The sequence below is a fragment of the Phyllostomus discolor genome, chromosome 6 (assembly GCF_004126475.2).
Source record: "Phyllostomus discolor isolate MPI-MPIP mPhyDis1 chromosome 6, mPhyDis1.pri.v3, whole genome shotgun sequence".
Lineage (NCBI taxonomy): Eukaryota > Metazoa > Chordata > Mammalia > Chiroptera > Phyllostomidae > Phyllostomus > Phyllostomus discolor.
The window spans coordinates 160,342,980-160,360,390 of record NC_040908.2 but is presented as its reverse complement, the minus strand read 5'-3'; the positions used below and the strand labels follow the sequence as shown (position 1 = coordinate 160,360,390).

Here is a 17,411-nt window from a genome sequence, read left to right as displayed (position 1 = left end):
AGGTGATGGAGTAAAAACAGTACAGAACTTCCTGTATCATCTGAGGACCTGGCTATAGTACCAATGAAGTATAAATCTGAACACTAATTTTCACAGTTCATCCCAAGGTCATCTTTGCTATTCAACAAATGTGTTGAAGATAGATGTCTAGCCCCCAATTTCTGAAGACAATACCTCCAATTCTGTCAAAATAAAGACTACTGATCACTAGCCCATTTTAGATACCCAGTCACTAAGAAAAGGAACACAGACAAAGCAATTGAGGGGAAGGAGACTATTATCCCTATTTCAGTACTACCAACAACCACTAGAGGGTGAGTCTGTCACACAATTATTTATTCATAACCACGAGAAAGGAAGAGATCCATTATCTGAGAGCTCATCTCACTCTGTGCCTCCCACAGGAGACAGGAGAATCTATTGTACGGAACTCTCCAAATAAGCCTGTTGTTTGTTCCACAGAACCACTCCCACTATCACCAAATCCTCAAGGTTAGCCTAAGCTGCGGGGCCGCCTCCTATCTGAGCGTATCAGCTGCCCAGCAGTGATTCAGATGAACAAAGCATTTAGTAAAAATCACTAGTTTTTCATATCAACGCAACAAAAGGAATAGATTATATGGCTAAATTTAGAAAGCAGGCTACTAAATAGTATGTAAGTAAAATTCCATTTTAGTTGGGGAAAAATAAAGTCAGAGTATGTTTACACACATAGGAAAAAGAACTCAAAGTGTTAACTATCTAACCCTGGCTGGTGTGGCTCAGTGGAACCAAAGGGTTGCTGGTTCGGTCCCCAGTTGGAGCACATGAGAGGAAATCACACATTGATGTTTCTCTCCCTCTCTTTCTCCTTCCCTTCCCCTCTCTCTAAAATTAAATAAATAAAAATCTTTTTTTAAAAAGTGTTAACTAGAGTTCTTCATTAACAGATGGGCTTTGCTGGGTTCTCATTTTGGAGTGAGCATGTTTAACTTTTATCATTTTAATATAAACAATTACAATAACCAAGATTTTGGTTAATCAAGGAGTATTTCCTTCTTTACAATCAGAGGATGGTAACATTCTCTCCCTTGGTTTGCAAGTAACAAAGCTATGCCCAGAAAGATTAAATGACTCACTTGAGGCTACAAAGAAAGCCTGTGGCAAAGGCACAACTAGAACTAAGGTCTTCTGGTTCAGTGCTTTTTCCACTAATCATTATGCCTTACTGTTTTCATCTGACCTTGTATTACTCTCCTAGGCCCTGAACAGGAAGCCACAAATGTTCTTTCTAGTCAAGCAGGTTTCCAAGTCCAGTGCCACCCTGGAACAAACCCAAAAACCAGGCCCAAACTCTTATGTCAAGTGCCTCAGCCAGGGACAGCAGAGAATGACCTGGCCACCCACACCCACCGATCACTCTACTAATGAGGAAGTCAGAAAAAGCAGACTTGTCAGTAAGCATAAGGAGCCAACACCCTGGACAGACAGACTCCTTAGGTGATAGCTGTTATCTACCAATGCTCCAAGTTGTACCAGCTGAGGCCAGGTGCCCCACCCCCACCCCCAGGAATAAAAGGTGAGTCACATGGGAGTTGGATTAGCTGTCCAAAAGTTACCTGAAAGGCAAGTGACTCAGGCTCAGATAATGGGGCCTATACCCCGGGGCCCAACCCAGTTCACTGTGAGCCAAAGCTACCTCGTATGAGGAAAGTGAGCACCAACACGTTTTCTTTCGAAGGACATGACCTCACACAGAAATTCAGCAACAACTGCTAGGCTATCCTTACCATCAAGACATCCATGAATCTACCTTCTTGTTTCTCCTTAACTGGAAAACACTGTCTCTGATGTACTATAAAGCAGTATTGACAGCCCATGGGCCAAACCTGTTTTTGTACAGCTCCAAAAGCATAAACTAAAGCAGGCTACTAATATTTTATATTTTTAAATATAAATCTATTTATATATTTATATAAATATAAATCTATTTTTTAAGTATTTTTTATATTTTTAAAAGGTCATAAAACGCAAGAACAACGCAATAACAATATACAACCAATATTATACAAGACCTGCAAAAGCTAAAATAGTTCTATCTATCTGGTCCTTCACAGAAAAGGTTTGCCAACCCCCATTCTCAAACATTCTTCAAGGCAAACCATCTATCCACCAGTCCCAAATCAATCACTCCCCTTTTTCACTTCACCAAAGAATCCCAGGGATGAGCAGGAAAGTCAGAATAGACACCTGCTTCCTGACCTCTCCGAGTGTCATTAATGTACCACCCTCTAAAGATGCTACCGTGGTTTCACTTTATAAGCAAATATAAGAATCTGGGTGTAAAGTATCAGGCCTTTTGTTAGATCAAGGTTTGTTTTTAACTTGAGATTAAGGACAGGGAGGTTCTATATCTGTCTATTCTGACCCTGAAAGCCTGAAACACTTAACTCTTTTCCTAATACGAAACCAGAAGCTGAAGAAATTCACAGGAACTAATGAGTACTCCCGAGTCCCCGACACCAGGCTTCTTTGTGGTGCTCTCCATCACTGAAAGGGGGTCAGAGGTTAGGCAGAAATAACAAGAAAATCTCAACAAGAAGCAAAGGCCAATCTTTAGGACACAGACCAATGACCATGACAAGTCATTTTCTATAATTAGAATATATGACTTTTACAAATAAAAAAGACAAAAAAGTTGATACTTAGTAAAATCAGAAAAGGGGAGAACAGGGTGGACTTCCACAAAAAAAGGTAAGGGAGAGAAGGCCATAAGTCTCTTTGATCCTAAAAAGCACTTGGAAGGAAAGGAAAGAGCTACCCCTTAACAGTATCTTGCAAGACTTCTCTCCTTCCCCTTTTTCTTGCCTACCTGAGGCGTCGGCGAGGATCAGATGGTGTCCCGGTCCGACGGGCAGTGCCATAATCAGACATCATGCCGTAATCCAGGTCATCATAGCCCATGCTACGTTGGTCATCCTCTAGACCATATGGCTCTGGATGAAAGCGATGCAGATCCACGCTGCTCCCACCTACCCGAACCTGGGGCTGTGGCCCATAGACATCCTGTCTACTAGGTGCCCGGTAACCTTCCATGCTGGGCCTATACCGCTCATCAATGCGGGTCACCCGGGACAGACTGCCGTAGTTGTCGCTGCTACTTGGATAACCATCTTCATAGTGGCGGCTATATCCATCAGGAGGGTAGTGGAAGTTCCTGGGAAGGGTAGCAGTGCCTGCTTGCCCCACATAGGGACCAGGTCCCCCATTGCCATTCTTACGGAAGTCACGACCCAGAGTCTGGATGTAGTTGTTAGAAACTGATGAGGCATCCACAGGCAGTCCGTCTGGCCCAATAGGGACTGGCTGTACTGTCCGTGTTGTCACAGTCTTCACTACTTTCTTGACCTCGGAGTAAGGAAAAAAGAAAAGAAAAATTAATGAAATGAACAATATAAGCTTAAATTAGAGACCACTCTAAGAAACAAACCCTGCCCTGGCTGGTATGGCTCAGTGGATTGAACACCTGCCTACCAATCAAAAGGTTGCTGGTTCAATTCCCAACCAGAGTACATGCCTGGGTTATGAGCCAGGTCCCTGGATGGAAGCACACGAGAGGCAACCAATTAATGTTTCTCTCCCTCTTTTTCTCCCTCCTTTCCCCTCTCTTTCACAATACATAAATAAAATCTTTTAAAAAAAGGTCTTTTTAATGGGGATTCCCTGGACTCACTCAGATCCCCTAAAACACAGTCCCCAGAGACAGAGCTTTGGAATCTGTGTTTTGTGGGTTTTTTAAAAGATTTTATCTATTTATTTTTAGAGAGATGGGAAGGGAAAGAGAGAAAGACAGGGAGAGAAACATCAATCAGTTGCCTCTCATATGCCCCCAATTGGGGACCTGGCCCGCAATCTAGGCACGTGCCCCGACTAGGAATCAAACCAGCGACCTTTTGGTTCACAGGCCAGTACTCAGTCCACCAAGCCACACCAGCCAGGGCATAAATAAAATCTTAAAAGAAAAGAAACAAACCCCTACCTCCATCTCACCTTACTTAGAAATGCCTTACAACCTACTATCTACCTTTTCTCCAACTTACAGGGAATTCCCAGGCAAACAAACCACCCCGGCAGTAAGTATGTCTATAAGAAGAGCTACTGTAGACCGTCTCTCCTCTCCATTCCATTCCATCTTCCAATATGTCTACCTTCTCTGTCCGAACAGAGATCACTTTCTTTATACTTTCATTACACATCAGTGGCCCTTCTCCCACCTTAATTAAATGCTTAACCCCTCCTGTAATGCAGATCATTGGAAGACTTCCTCCCATCAGGCTGGACCTTATACAAATCTTAGCTTACTGTGGTCTCTGTCCGCCTAGTGGTACCATCGTCTGAGGTCTCCACAGAGACAACAGACATGGCTCCCTCAGGGTCTTCCTCCGTGTAAGTCTCCACAATCTGCCCTGGCTCCTGCATCCTGGGGATGGTGCTATAGAGAAGGTGACTGTGATCCTAAATGGAGAATAGAAAAAGGAGTTACTATTAAAGCCATATATATTAACGATCCATTCCCATGAGGAGCACTGTCTCCCTGAAGACAGAGACCCCTCTTATATCTTCAATGAGGCCCACAATTTTAGAGGGGTAGCTGTATCCATCTTTTGAACTTGTACAAAAAGGCAGAAGTAATTTCCCAGTTCTAAGAACAGAGACAGCAGATTTAATTTCCCATTTCTGGTTACATAAGTGAACATGAACCATGTTAAGTGCAGCTACATCTACATCTGCATGATATTAAAAAGTTCACCCAAAACAGAACTTTTAAGATGAACCAGAAAATCCCAATAAGACGCCCTGGCTGCTGTGGCTCAATGGAATGAGCACCAGCCTGTAAACTGAAAAGTCACCAGTTTGATTCCCAGTCAGGGCACATGCCTGAGTTGCAGGCCACATTCCCGGTTGGAGGATGTGCGGGAAGTACCTTTCAATGTTTCTCTTCCTCTCTTTCTCCCTCCCTTATCTCTCTCTAAAAATAAACTTAAAACACCTTTTTAAAATCCCAGTAAGAGTCATCTTTTGATTAGCTGTGTTACCCTTCAGGTACTGCCTAAAGCTCAAGATCAGGATTTTCTACAACGTAGACACACACCCATTCTTATAAAGGGGATACAGTAATTGAGGGATCAAAACTGGATCAACAGTCATCAAAATTCATTCCAAGTCCTGTCCAGCATGGCTCAGTTGCTTGGAGCAGCATCCTATAGACTGGAAAGGTCGTGGATTCAATATCCAATCAGGGCACATACCCAGGTTTCCAATACAAGAAAGCAACCTCTTAATGTTTCTCTCCCTCACTCGCTCGCATTCTCTCTCTCTCTCCCCCAACCTCCTCCCTTCCTCCCTCTAAACCCCCCTTCCTTCAGTCCTTTCCTCTGTCCCTCTCTCCCTGTGTCTCTCTAGAAGCAATGAGAAAATATCCTTGGGTGACAATTAAGAAAAAATTTTTTCATTCCAAAATAAAAGAAACTAACTAATGGGTGCTTACAATGTGCCAGGCACTTTACAAGACACCAATATGCTCTTATGGGCTGGGGAAGTAAGAAGATATGAATGAAGCAGCCTAGACCTTGAGCCAAAATAATTACCTGTGGTCCGTTGAGTTTCAGATCTGAAAATTTCTGTCGCTCAAGGTCAGCATCGCCTACAAACCGGCCGTTCTGAAACATAGCCCACAAGAAGACAATTCATTTTGTGGCCTTCGTTTGCTCTATCAAACACAAATGATCTTTTTTTCCAAACAGGAAAAGGGCTTTCAAGAAGATGTTTGTGGCCTGGAGTCCTTCTGTCAGTACTCATAAAAGAACCACATTACTCCCTAGTCTTAGCATTTTCTCAAAATCGGAATCAGACCTGGAACCAAGGTAACTAACTGGGTTTCTGGAACATAAGAATGTAAGCTCCATGAAGGCAGACGGTTTTGGGGGGGGCGGGGGGGCAGTTTGGTCCAATGATGCATCCCTTTGTGCCTTAAACAGTGCCTGGCACATAATGGGCACTCAAAAACTACTTGCTGAGTAAACAGCAAAGATTCAGACCGTTTCACAGCACACAATCTGTTTGGGAAGCCACAAGAATATAAGGAAAATTGGGGAGGCTAGGTTGGGGAGTTTCCAAAAGCGCTCTCTATTGCTCCACACATCTTCAGGCTCTACTACCACTGGAAACTCCCATACCAGGCGGCTTTTTAAAGAAAGAAGCAAGAACTGTGAGTCTCTCTTTCCAAGTAGGAAGAACACAAGTACCCCCAACTCCCCTCAAGCAAACAGATGTCTCAATATCTTCATCACCAATTATTAAAGCCAGAAAACACAAATGTCACCCTTAAGTTGTTCTGTCTTAAACAGCAGGAAATAATCTATTGACATTATGCTATATAAAAATACATTTAACGGCCCCTCTTCCAATAGAATACAGTGAGATCCACCTTGGAAGATTCCTCCCTCACCCTACTCCCATTACATAGCGTATAAGGCTGCAGGGAGAGGAAATTAAACATTTTCAGGAAGAAGGACGGGTGTGGTTTCATTGCTGAGCAGAAGTTAAAAATAAAAGGGAGAGACCATGCATTTACAAACCCTGGAATTCCCCACCACCTCCAAGCCTAAGCAGTCCTGCTCTCACCTTTCAGTATATTCCTCTTATCCCTAATCCTCTTTTCTGGTTCTGATAAAAATCCTAGAACACTTCAAACACACTGCCTCCAAATGCCCAAGCATCCACCAATCAGGATTCTGTCCTCTCACTCAACAGGTTCCTCATCATGAGGGACCTTCTCTGCCTTAAAAATAATTAAATAATCAGTAAAAAAGGGCTACTGAAGCATGAGCACTATTCTCAGTTCCCACCAGAGATCTCTTCAGATGCAATCTATCAGGCAATGCCTATCACACCCACATACAAATACATAAAACCTCAGACAGATTACATCATAGCAAAGTCAGACTAGAGAAACCATAGGAAACATAAGATACTTCTTATTTCTAACACCAGCTGTCCCAAGTCACATCACCGAGTCAGCCAACCCAGAGACCACTGGCTCCTGTGGTTATTTGGGTTAAATAGCAGAATGATGCTCCCTCTCCAATTCTAACCAACAAAATTAACAATGACCCCTTCCTCCAAGACACGATTTGCACAGCCAACAAAAAGAGCACATAGGAACAATATGGAGCAGGAATACACAATTCATGGACACTGCCACACTTTCTGAGTACAGACTGTTCCCTGAAGGAGACTGAACCGGAGATAGGAGTGCAAGGTGCCCAACTTCCCCAACCACAAGCATTCACTTTCAGGAAAGCACTTCATTTAAATTCAGGAAAGCATTTACTTTCTTGAATTTCTGATATCAAGGGGGGGGGGGGGTAGAAAACTGAAGTAACCTGAGTACAGCTCCAAACTATATCATATACCATTACCTGAACTGCACGCCAACCAAGGAACCCCACTCCAGCAACAGGAAGTCAGGTGGACACTTTTAGAGATAAGTCCACTCAACTCAGCACAGCAGCAACATTACCTATCTCTCAGTCAGTATTTATTACCCTTGTAAAGGTTCGTCATAAAGCATGGGCTCTGGACAGCCCATCACCACGAGGGCAGCAGTTGACAAAGAAGAATCATAGCCTCTCTATGACCACGCCAAAGTCCTACCTGCAGGTCTGATGGAGGGAGGGGTTACCTGGTGCCGGCGTGTGAGGGTGCCGTTGGCCATGAGTGGGTTGGCATCTTGTGGAGAGACCCGGACGCGTTCCAGCTGCGCCGAGACATGGCGCCGTTCCTCCTCCAGCGCCCGGGTCAGCTTCTCAAACTGGGCCTCTTGTTCCTTCACAGAGGCCAAGATGCTGGCGGTCGACTCCACCTCTGAGTCGTCCATGAAGGTAAGGGGCAGAGCCGCCGCAGGGCAGGGTAAAAAGGAAGGTGGATCACAGAAGGAGGAGGAAGGAGGGAGAAGGCCCCCCTCACTTCACACTACCGGGAGAAGGTAAGAGAGAGGAGAGAAAAGGTCACAGGTCAGAGGAGACAGATGAATTATTCACCCCAGAGCCAAAGATGCCCTCTTGTGGTTTTACTGCAGTGCAGAAAGCGAGCCACCACCAAGCCTGAGAGCCCATCACCAGTGTCTGCTCAAGCAGGAGCCTTTGCCCACTCCCTTCTTTAACACCCCTCCAGAAGTACCCACTGAAAGGGAAAGTACTCGGTCCAAGTCTCTGCACTGTAGGCAGGAGAGGGAGAATTTGGCTAAAGGTTGTAGTCATGACATGAGGTTAAAGTTATATTCCTTCTCCCTGGAAAATTTTGCTGACATTAACTTTATTAAAGCTGTACAAACTTGATAAAAGCTGTCCTGCAGGAGGAGCAGGCCAGTTCTACAGATAAAGGGTCAGTTACAGATCTTCACTTAAAATCTCTCCCAAATCTGAACATACTAAAAGAATATGCTAATTAAAATACCAGTAAGAAGTGGAAGTAGAAAAATACTTCCTACCAATGAAGGCAGGAAACACAACTAAGGCCCTCTATTTAGTATCTTTATGAGGGGGCCTTTCTATGTTTCAAAACCATACTACAGTATTGGGGGCAAGCGTGCGTGTTGGCTAACAGAGACAAGAAAGCAACAGAATTCCAAAACAACTATGTGTAAGAAGGCACAATTTTCAGTGACCTTCAGCTCTTTGTGGAGTAGAAAGAGGAACATTAGACTCAAACTATGAAACTGTCCCTCAGACTATTTCATATTGTAACCCCTTTAAATCAATGCCTAGCACTTCCTACACCTGTTATCCTACAGAAGCTCTAAACAGACTATATTTTACCTCTTTACTTATTCTAACTCGGCGTAATATCAAAATATCTAGGTTTATATGTAGTATTTATACAATAAATGATAGTTAAATAGAAATTAAGAGTTCCCCATACCACATTACATAAACTGCAAGTTGGCTAGTGAATGGAGGGGCATTTATAGCCATACTGTTGGACTTAATGGGGTTTTGCTCTTGCATCCTGGCTACAGCAGACTTTACAGCCAGTCCAAAATACACCATGTTGAAAGGCAGGTTTTAGAATAAACCTTCTCCCCCACCCTCTCATTAATCCCTCAAGAAAAAATCCACTTAAAATGTTTTTATTCTTAATAAAGATTTTCATACACACCTGTTAAGAGAAGTTCGTAAGTGACTGTTTTAACAGAGAGCCCAGTTTAGATTCAGAAAATCATGGGAGAAGCATCCCAGCCACCACAGCAAGGAGGAAGCAGGAAGGAGAGAGCTGCAGAAATATTTGGAGGAAAAACGGAAATGAGAGGAAAATAAAATATACCCAATACATTAAAAAATAAGAGCAAGGGCAGATATTGGGAGAAAGACAATCTGGGAATGGAAGGGAGTAACTGAAAAGATGACTTGGAATTGCTTAATGTGACAAATGCCCTTTGGACTTTGTTTTCAGATGCCTGGACCTTGGGTGTAGTTGTCATATCAGAGGTTCCTCTACTTGTACTTATATACAGAACCAGGAGATCATAACATGAATAAAAATTCATTTACCACCCCCTCTTGCAAGCAACCAAATTAGAAAGAAAAAAAATGCTGTTGGAATGCCCTTCCCCCTCCTTCCCGCCCCCAAGGCAGAAACCTCAAAGCCCAGTCCCAGCATGCCCACAAAGACATTGAGAAACCAGTGCAATAGTGTAGTGGGGAAGACATGTGGAGACTAGCCTAGGCTTTGCTTCAGTTCCCTTTCCCACGCTCTCCAGAGCCCCACCAAGCACACTTGGGCCTCTCTGCCTTAGAGTACAGGCATACCTCAGAGACACTGTAGTTCAGTTCCAGATCACTGCTATAAAGTGAGCTGTAATCTTTTTGCTGGTGAAGGGTCTTGCCTTCGATTTGTGAAAAAATACAACATCTGTGAAGTACAGTAAGACGAGGTATGCCTGTATATGCAGCATTCAGCAAGCAAGAGTACCCAGAGTAACTGATAAACAGATACCCAATAAACTCCTTAATTAACTTTCCATCACTAAGACTCCTTCCAGTGAATCCAGTCCCTAAAGCCAAGAATGTGGCAACCCTTTCCTAAATTCCTACTACCTCCAGACCTGGCTGGGTGGCTCGGTTGGTTAGAGCATCATTCCATACACCAAAAGGTTGCAGGTTCAATCTCTGGTTGGGGTGTATAAAGGAGGCAACTAATCAATGTTTCTTCCTCAATCCTTGTTTCTTTCTCTTTCTCTCTGCCCTACTTCCTCCCTCTCTAAAATCAATAAACACATCCTCAGGTGAGGATTTAAAAAAAAGAAAAAGATAAATTCCTCCTACTTCCTGACGCCCTGGCCTGCCATAATCACTCATCAACTTATGTTCTTTCTTTCAGTCCAAAGCCCATTGTTACTTTCTCATACTCCTACCCTACATTCCAACAGGCCACTCAAATGTCTTTAATAAGTACCCTTATTTTGTTAAAATGTTGCTGTCTTCTCATCTCTATTTCTTCATTTTAAGCACTTGCCCTGTCCGCTATGTATAATGACCTATGAACCTTCCACACCAAGAGGACTCTAAGTTCACAAGACATTCTTCCAGTTCTGGGTTTCAACAGGGCCTGAACTGCAGTTACCACTCTAGCAGCCTCCACCCTGTAATTTCCTTTGCTAATAAAAGCTCAAACTACCACTACTATGGGGCATACAGTGACAACACTCCCTGGTGCACAGAAATTGTCTGTCACCCTGACATAAACAGCCATTTTTTGCCCTCATGACTTTAATTCAACAAGGGAGTTAGGAAGGATAGAGGGAAACTACCCAGGGCTCTAAGTCAGGAAACAATATCTTTGCCCGTCTTCACGGCTTTAAAAGCTGACCACCTGGCTCTAATTTGAAGACAGCACTGTTAAGTAGAAAGAAATCACATTCTTAGGCCTAAAAACATGGGTAGATTTTTTCTGCCTGAAAGAGGGTAGAAGAGGCTGTGTAGAAACAGAATAGGACTCAGAAGTCAGGTCCCAGTCCTCGCTCGGCCACTTGCCCACAATGGCAGTAAGTCGCTGCCATGCTCTCATCTGTAAGATGCCAATACCACCAGCCCAGTCTAACTCAAGAGGTACCATAAGGATCAGGTGAGATAATGTATGTTATACAAATATGAGGTATTAAGTTATTTCAAGAGCTAGTTTCTATCTTCCAATTACATTACTTAATGGTAATGCTTCAGCCCAAAACTATTTTGTGAACTAGTAGATGAAATTAACTGAATCAAGAGCATAACTGGGTTCTAGGGACTGGATAAGCTGGTTTGCCTACTTCAATTCTATCTACTAGGAGGTCCCACCTAGACCAGTGTTTCTGGAACACAGGGTGCTTCTCTAGGGCCTGGCAGTCATCGCATTACACTTCTGCTATGAGTTCTTGATTCCTTATTCGAGGCCTTTGCAGGTTATTACCAAGGAGAAAGTTAATGTGAACAGAACTAACAATTACTGAATGTTTTACATTTATTATCCTGGCAATCCTTACCACTACCCTACGGAAGTTTTATGGCAAACCAGAAAACAGGTTCTAGGTGAAGAAATTACCCAAGGTCTCAGTTAATAGTAAATTTCGAAGTTATTCCCAGATCTATGGCATTCCAAAGACTGTGTTCTCTTTCTACTGCACACTTTCAAGTCCAAAAAATACAAGTCCAGTATAAGATGGATGGTCCAGCCCCTCTTCCCTACAACCCTTGTCAGCATTTTCCCCCTATATCACAGGAAAAAAGGGAAAAGAAAAAGTTTCCATTTATCTTCAGGTTAAAGGGTCATCCAGCCCTGGCTGGTGTGGCTCAGTGGACTGAGTGCCAGCCTGCAAACCAAAAGGTCACTGGTTAGATTCCTAGTTAGGGCACATGCCTGGATTGTGGGCCAAGTCCCCAGTTGGGGGCATGTAAGAGGCAAACACATCAATGTTTCTCTCCCTCTCTCCCTCCCTTCCCCTCTCTCTAAATAAATAAATAAAATCTTTTTTTTTTTTTAAAAAAAAAGGTTCATCCACATGTTTACACAGAAGACAAGTGGGAGAACAAAAATAAATGGGAGGAAAAAGAAAGCATACTTGGGGGAAGAGAATGAAGGCAAGCTACAGTATACTGCTGCATAACTCAGACACTTAAGGAAAGATCCTTCTCCATGCCATATACATCAAATATAAATATAAATAAACACACACATACACACATGCAATAGACCAGAATCTGCAAACCATTAACTGACTTTTTTTTAAAGACTTTATTTATTTTTAGAGATTGGAAGGGAGGGAGAGGGGGAAAGAAACACCAATGAGTAGTTGCCTTTCGCTTATCTGCTACTGGGAACCTGGCCTGCAACACAGGCATGTGCCCTGACAGGGAATTGAACCAGCAACCCTTTTGGTTCTCAGGCCAGCACTCAACCCACTGACACCAACCAGGGCTTAACTGACTTCGGTCGTTAAGAGTCAGGAAGGTCTTATGAGTCTAAGCCAACACAACACCTTTCCAGGTTTGCCACTTAATATTTTCAAATGAATTATATTTGCTCTCACTTAAAAAAAAAATACCATCAAGGAACTCCCAAAGTGAAGGGGGGGATACATATAAGTGAACCTTGCTATTCCCCTAAGACTAGATTTTTTTGAGAATAACTAGTTTTATTCTTAACAAGTCATAGGTCCTATGAGTCTGCTACAAGGCTCAGCATTCAAGCAATGACAATGGTAAAAATTCAGTCTCCTACGTAAGAATACCAAACAAAAAGTTAAATTCAATCAAATAGCCAGAAGGACCAAACAGATGGATAATGCCAAACAGACAGCAGGGCAAAAATCACTTGCCAATAGCACAGTCCCTAGAATGATTTGTTCTGCTATGAAGTGGCTGTAGAAATATAATTTGGAGTTACAATTCTTAGCAATTAAGAATATAGACTTTGGAATCAAACTGACTGGGTTCAAATCCCAACCTCATTGCTTCTTACCTATATAACTTTGGGCAAAGTACCACAATCTCTCTACAAACTTCAGGGTCCTTTTTTGTAAAATGGGAGAAATAGAATACAGAGTAGCTGTAAGGACTAAATGAGACAAACCACATAAAGTGCTAAGAAAAATGTCTTGACGCACAGAAAGCTGTTATTGCTAATACAAATACTACAAGAAATAGCAACACAAGGGACTAGAGGTTTGGTGTTGTTGGTAGGGCTTTTGAATAAACCACACATGTCTCCACATGTTACTTTGTCCCATCTACAGTAGCCCTGTAAACTACAGGAATTCTTTACATTCTCAAAGGGGAAAACAATATCAAACTCCAGACTAGGGGTCAAAAGACCTGGAGTTCTTCAAGTCCTCACTCTGCCAAAAACTAGTTGTAAGATCTTAGAGAAGGTATAACCCCTGTAAGCTTCAATTTCTACTACTTTTCAGAGTTTAGCTTTAATGGGCTAATATACGTAAAACTTTAGCCTGGGTGACTGTAAACCTCAATCGTACCTCCATGCAATTCAGTTAAGTATGTGTAAAGACATGACCAGAATTGGGCAAGCAAACCTCTGCAGAAAAAGGGAAAATTACTTGTCCTGAAAATTCTAAACCCCCAAAATAGTCTTTGGGTTGTTAGGAAAAAAAATTTACCTTCTGTAGCCAGCCCTAAAATCAGTTTTTTCTTTCTTCCTACTTACTCATTATGAAATCAAAACCAGTGTCACAAAGAAATGTTCTTCCTCTAAAATCAATGATAAGCAAAACTCTTCCATGTCATCCCAGCCATTTTAAATGGCTTCTTGTTAAAGCACACTGAGCCCCCTCCTATTAAAGAATACTGACCAATAAAATATAGCACCTGTAACACTATTAAACTGTATTACAAACATTCAAGCCAAGAAAGGTAGGTCTTCTAGATACCTAAAAGGTATTATTCATTTGCCATAACTGGCATTTGCCCCAAAATTCAAAGCAATTATTTCACTTGTTCATCCATGCACAGAAAATTGCCATTTTACTTTTAAAATAAAAGAAGATATTTTGTCAATAGTTTTCCATGGCTTCTTATCACAAAGAGTGTTTACTAGCAGAGGTCCAAAGCCTAGGTTAACGCCATCATCTGATGTTCTACCATTAGAAGCTCAGACAATTCTAGTATTTCTCCCTTGGCTGGGAAGTCTCACTCCTGCACTAAGCCTAAGAACCTGACATGAGCTGCATCAGGGCCAAAGAGAACTCGGTTCACTTCACAATCTCATCTCAACTGAGCACTTTCAGAGCTAATAAACGGATATCCCAAAAAAAGGCTTTGTTTAGGTGTTAGCGATTTCCGTACTTCTCTGTGGATCTTTTATACCAGGCCCACCTTTCCCCCTTCTCCCAGTCGACGAAACGGTTGACTGAAGGATTTTTCACTCTTACAAAGATCTCGCTGTGCCCACCATAAATCTCTTTGATGAATGAAGGAATTCTGGCAAAGAGTGATGTATTCTATCCGATTGGAGTTTCAAAGAAAAGGAAGAAAATAAATACATAAAAATTTTAAAAATATTCTTGTTAAAAAGAGGTTGACCTGGCCCAAAGTTACCTGTCAGGATTTAAAATTTTATTGTGACTTTAAAAAGGAAGAAGAAAAAAAACACACCTCCACCATCTTAACGTTAAATTCAGAAACCAGATGGAACATTTTTCTTGCTCTCTTTTGCCCTCCCAAGTATTCTGGGACCCCTCCCCCCCACAAACGGTAACATACTGAAATGGCTAAAGACTGGACTGGCTTTGAAGCAAAGGAAGGGTGTGGCTCTCAACTAGTGAGGGGGACTAGGACTGAAAGGGTACGTGAAGAAACAAAACCTGCTTCTCTCTAGAGCATGTATGACACACACACAGGACTGGTCTAACAAGTCCTTCTGATCTCTCAGGCCAGGCCTCCTCCTTCTCCTCCCCCAGCACCCAGGGCCTCTCCAAGGCCCTCCACTGGGACAGATGATACAAAATTTCCTCTGAATCTGAGAGTCTGAGACACACTAAATTACTTACCTGCATCCTTGCTGCAACCCTGCCAAAGGCGCCTCACTTAGCCTTATAAGGAGAAAGCAAAGCTTTAGGAGAGGCCGAAAAGAAAACAAAGATAAGAGGGAGGGGCAAAAACAGAGGGAGGTGTCAGACTGGAGGAAGGGGAGAGACCAATTGCCTTTCCCCTTCTTACAAAAAGGAGAAGAAGAGAGGGAGTCAGGTATACAATGGACAATAAGAAAAAGTCTAATCAAAATAGAAAGGTATTTATTTAACTCATGTCATAAAAGAGAAATCCTAAAATTAACTAGGATATCTTACTCTTCTTCACCCTAAGGGAGAAAAAACATTTTCATGGGGAAAAAACCTTAACCTTAACCTTACTAGAGATTACCCACCTGAGCTCACATTCTTCTTTTTCAAGAGGCAGCTTCTCACCAGCCCCCTTACTTTCTGTCAATGGCATTCCTACCATCTCTTTCCCGCTCTTTGAAGATCACTTAGAAATGTTGGAAGCATATAAGTGAGTCATATTTACACAGTCCTGCTTCCTCAAACCTCTTTAAAAAGAACAAGACATCCCCTCCAGCCCTGGCTAGGTTAATTCAATTGGTCAGAGCATCACCCCAATACACCGAGAGGTTGCAGGTTCAATCCTCATAGAACACATACAAGAAGCAACTGATGAATGCATAAATAAGTGGAACAACAAAATCAATGTTTCTCTCCCCCCTCACCTTCTTCTCTAAAATTAGTAAATAAAATTTTTTTAAAAGACATCTGTTCCAACAAGTTTAGAATACAGCTCCCTTCGGAGACAAGCAACAAAGAGAGAGACGGCGTGAGTCTATGAGGAAATCAGAGCAAATGTGAAGGTCCTATTTCATCTATAGAATAGAGAGCTAAAGGAAATGTTTCTCCCTATATAAAAGAAAATCTGACCATACAGGGAAGAAAAGTTGTGAGTTGTTAATTATTCATCTCCCCCTATAAATTATCACATAATCTTCTAAACAACCTCTGAGTTAATATTGGCCCCCCCTTTTTTTTTATTTGCCCCTTTCTAAACTATGTATCTGATACATAGTTTAAAACTCAGGGGTGTCACCCTGGCTGGTGCAGCTTAGTGGATTGAGCGGTGGCCTGAGAACCAAAGGGTCACTAGTTTGATTCCCAGTCAGGGCACATGCCTGGGTTGCAGGCCAGGTCCCCAGTGGGAGGTGGGCAAGAGGCAACCACACATTGATGTTTCTCTCGCTCCCTTTCTCCTTTCCTTCCCCCCTCTCTAAAAATAAACAAATTAAAATCTTAAAAAAAAAAAAAAACCTCAGGGGTGTCAAGCTCATTTTCACCAGGGGCAACATCAGCCTCGCTGTTGCCTTCAAAGGGCCTAATGTAATTTCAACTTCTTAACAGTTAAGGAGTAGTTACATTTATACAGTCCTAAAATTATTTTGGCCCTTCAAAGGCAAACCTCGAGGCTGATGTGGCCCCCAGTGAAAATAAGTTTGACACCCCTGAATTGTATCAGAAGCATTCAGTACCCTGCCCAAGGCGATATACTAGTTAAGTGTTGGAAAAGCATCTGTTGTACTCCAAGTCCATGTTCCTTCTCCTGGACAGAATGAAAGGAGCATGAACTGTCTATGCTTCTTGTGGTTAAAAGTCATTCTAATACCAATAGAGTTGACCAAAAGTAAACCTGGGAGAGGAGAGGGAGGTGAGTAAGGATGAGGTGGAGGCAGCTAAACCTTTGGTCTCCCCTTCACTTTAAGAACAAGACCTTTTTCAATTCTGGGGAAGAAGAGCTTGCAATCTACATCAGATTTCACACTTTACAAGAAACAAGAACTAAGGAGGGATGGTACAAGAGACAAAAGTAGTACTACTTTGTACAAAATCACTTAACTTTTTACTAGAAGGGCTATTCTAGAAATCTAGCTACGTGCCATGTTCTCTAATCACTCCCACGTCAAGAAAGAAAAGCTAATCACAAATATCTCTACTCTCATATTTAATATGACATCTCACTAAACCAAACTCAGAGATCAGAGCTGGGGGTGGAAAACAGAAGGAACTAGAAGCAGGAAAGATTGTGCTAGCCAGTATCGGAACAGAGGGGAGGGATTGTTCTAGAGGTATGTTAGCAATCTGCCTCTAGGGCAGCTGTCCTTCCCAGAAATAAAAGGCTGGTTTGTGTGTGTGCGCTCAGGGGCTAGCCAGCTTGGCAAGAAGTTTAAGGACTCAGCCACCCAATCCACAAAGTGAGAAGAGATGCCCGTTTCACAGCTGGAATGGAGGGCAGGGAAAAGACAAAACAATGGGGGGTTGGGGGCAGAGGGGAACAGAGAAGTGC

At 42.5% G+C, this 17,411-nt stretch overlaps 1 protein-coding gene across 9 annotated transcripts in view; it reads right to left on the bottom strand.

Moving 5' to 3' along the window:
- The window catches only part of CTNND1 (catenin delta 1), a 48,982-nt gene that overhangs the window by 18,237 nt on the left and 13,334 nt on the right, over positions 1-17,411 (bottom strand). For 6 of the 9 annotated variants that reach the window (XM_036029470.1, XM_036029472.1, XM_028514775.2 and 3 more), the window contains exons 2-6: positions 9,199-9,312; positions 7,724-8,013; positions 5,628-5,699; positions 4,342-4,494; positions 2,852-3,387 (exon numbers count right to left, since the gene is read on the bottom strand). In XM_036029470.1, the coding sequence (XP_035885363.1) occupies positions 2,852-3,387; positions 4,342-4,494; positions 5,628-5,699; positions 7,724-7,918 (956 nt within the window). In that variant the 5' untranslated portion in view covers positions 7,919-8,013; positions 9,199-9,312. The remainder of the gene's footprint in view (positions 1-2,851; positions 3,388-4,341; positions 4,495-5,627; positions 5,700-7,723; positions 8,014-9,198; positions 9,313-17,411) is intronic. The other 3 variants (XM_036029471.1, XM_028514780.2, XM_036029475.1) reach the window with 2 other exon arrangements.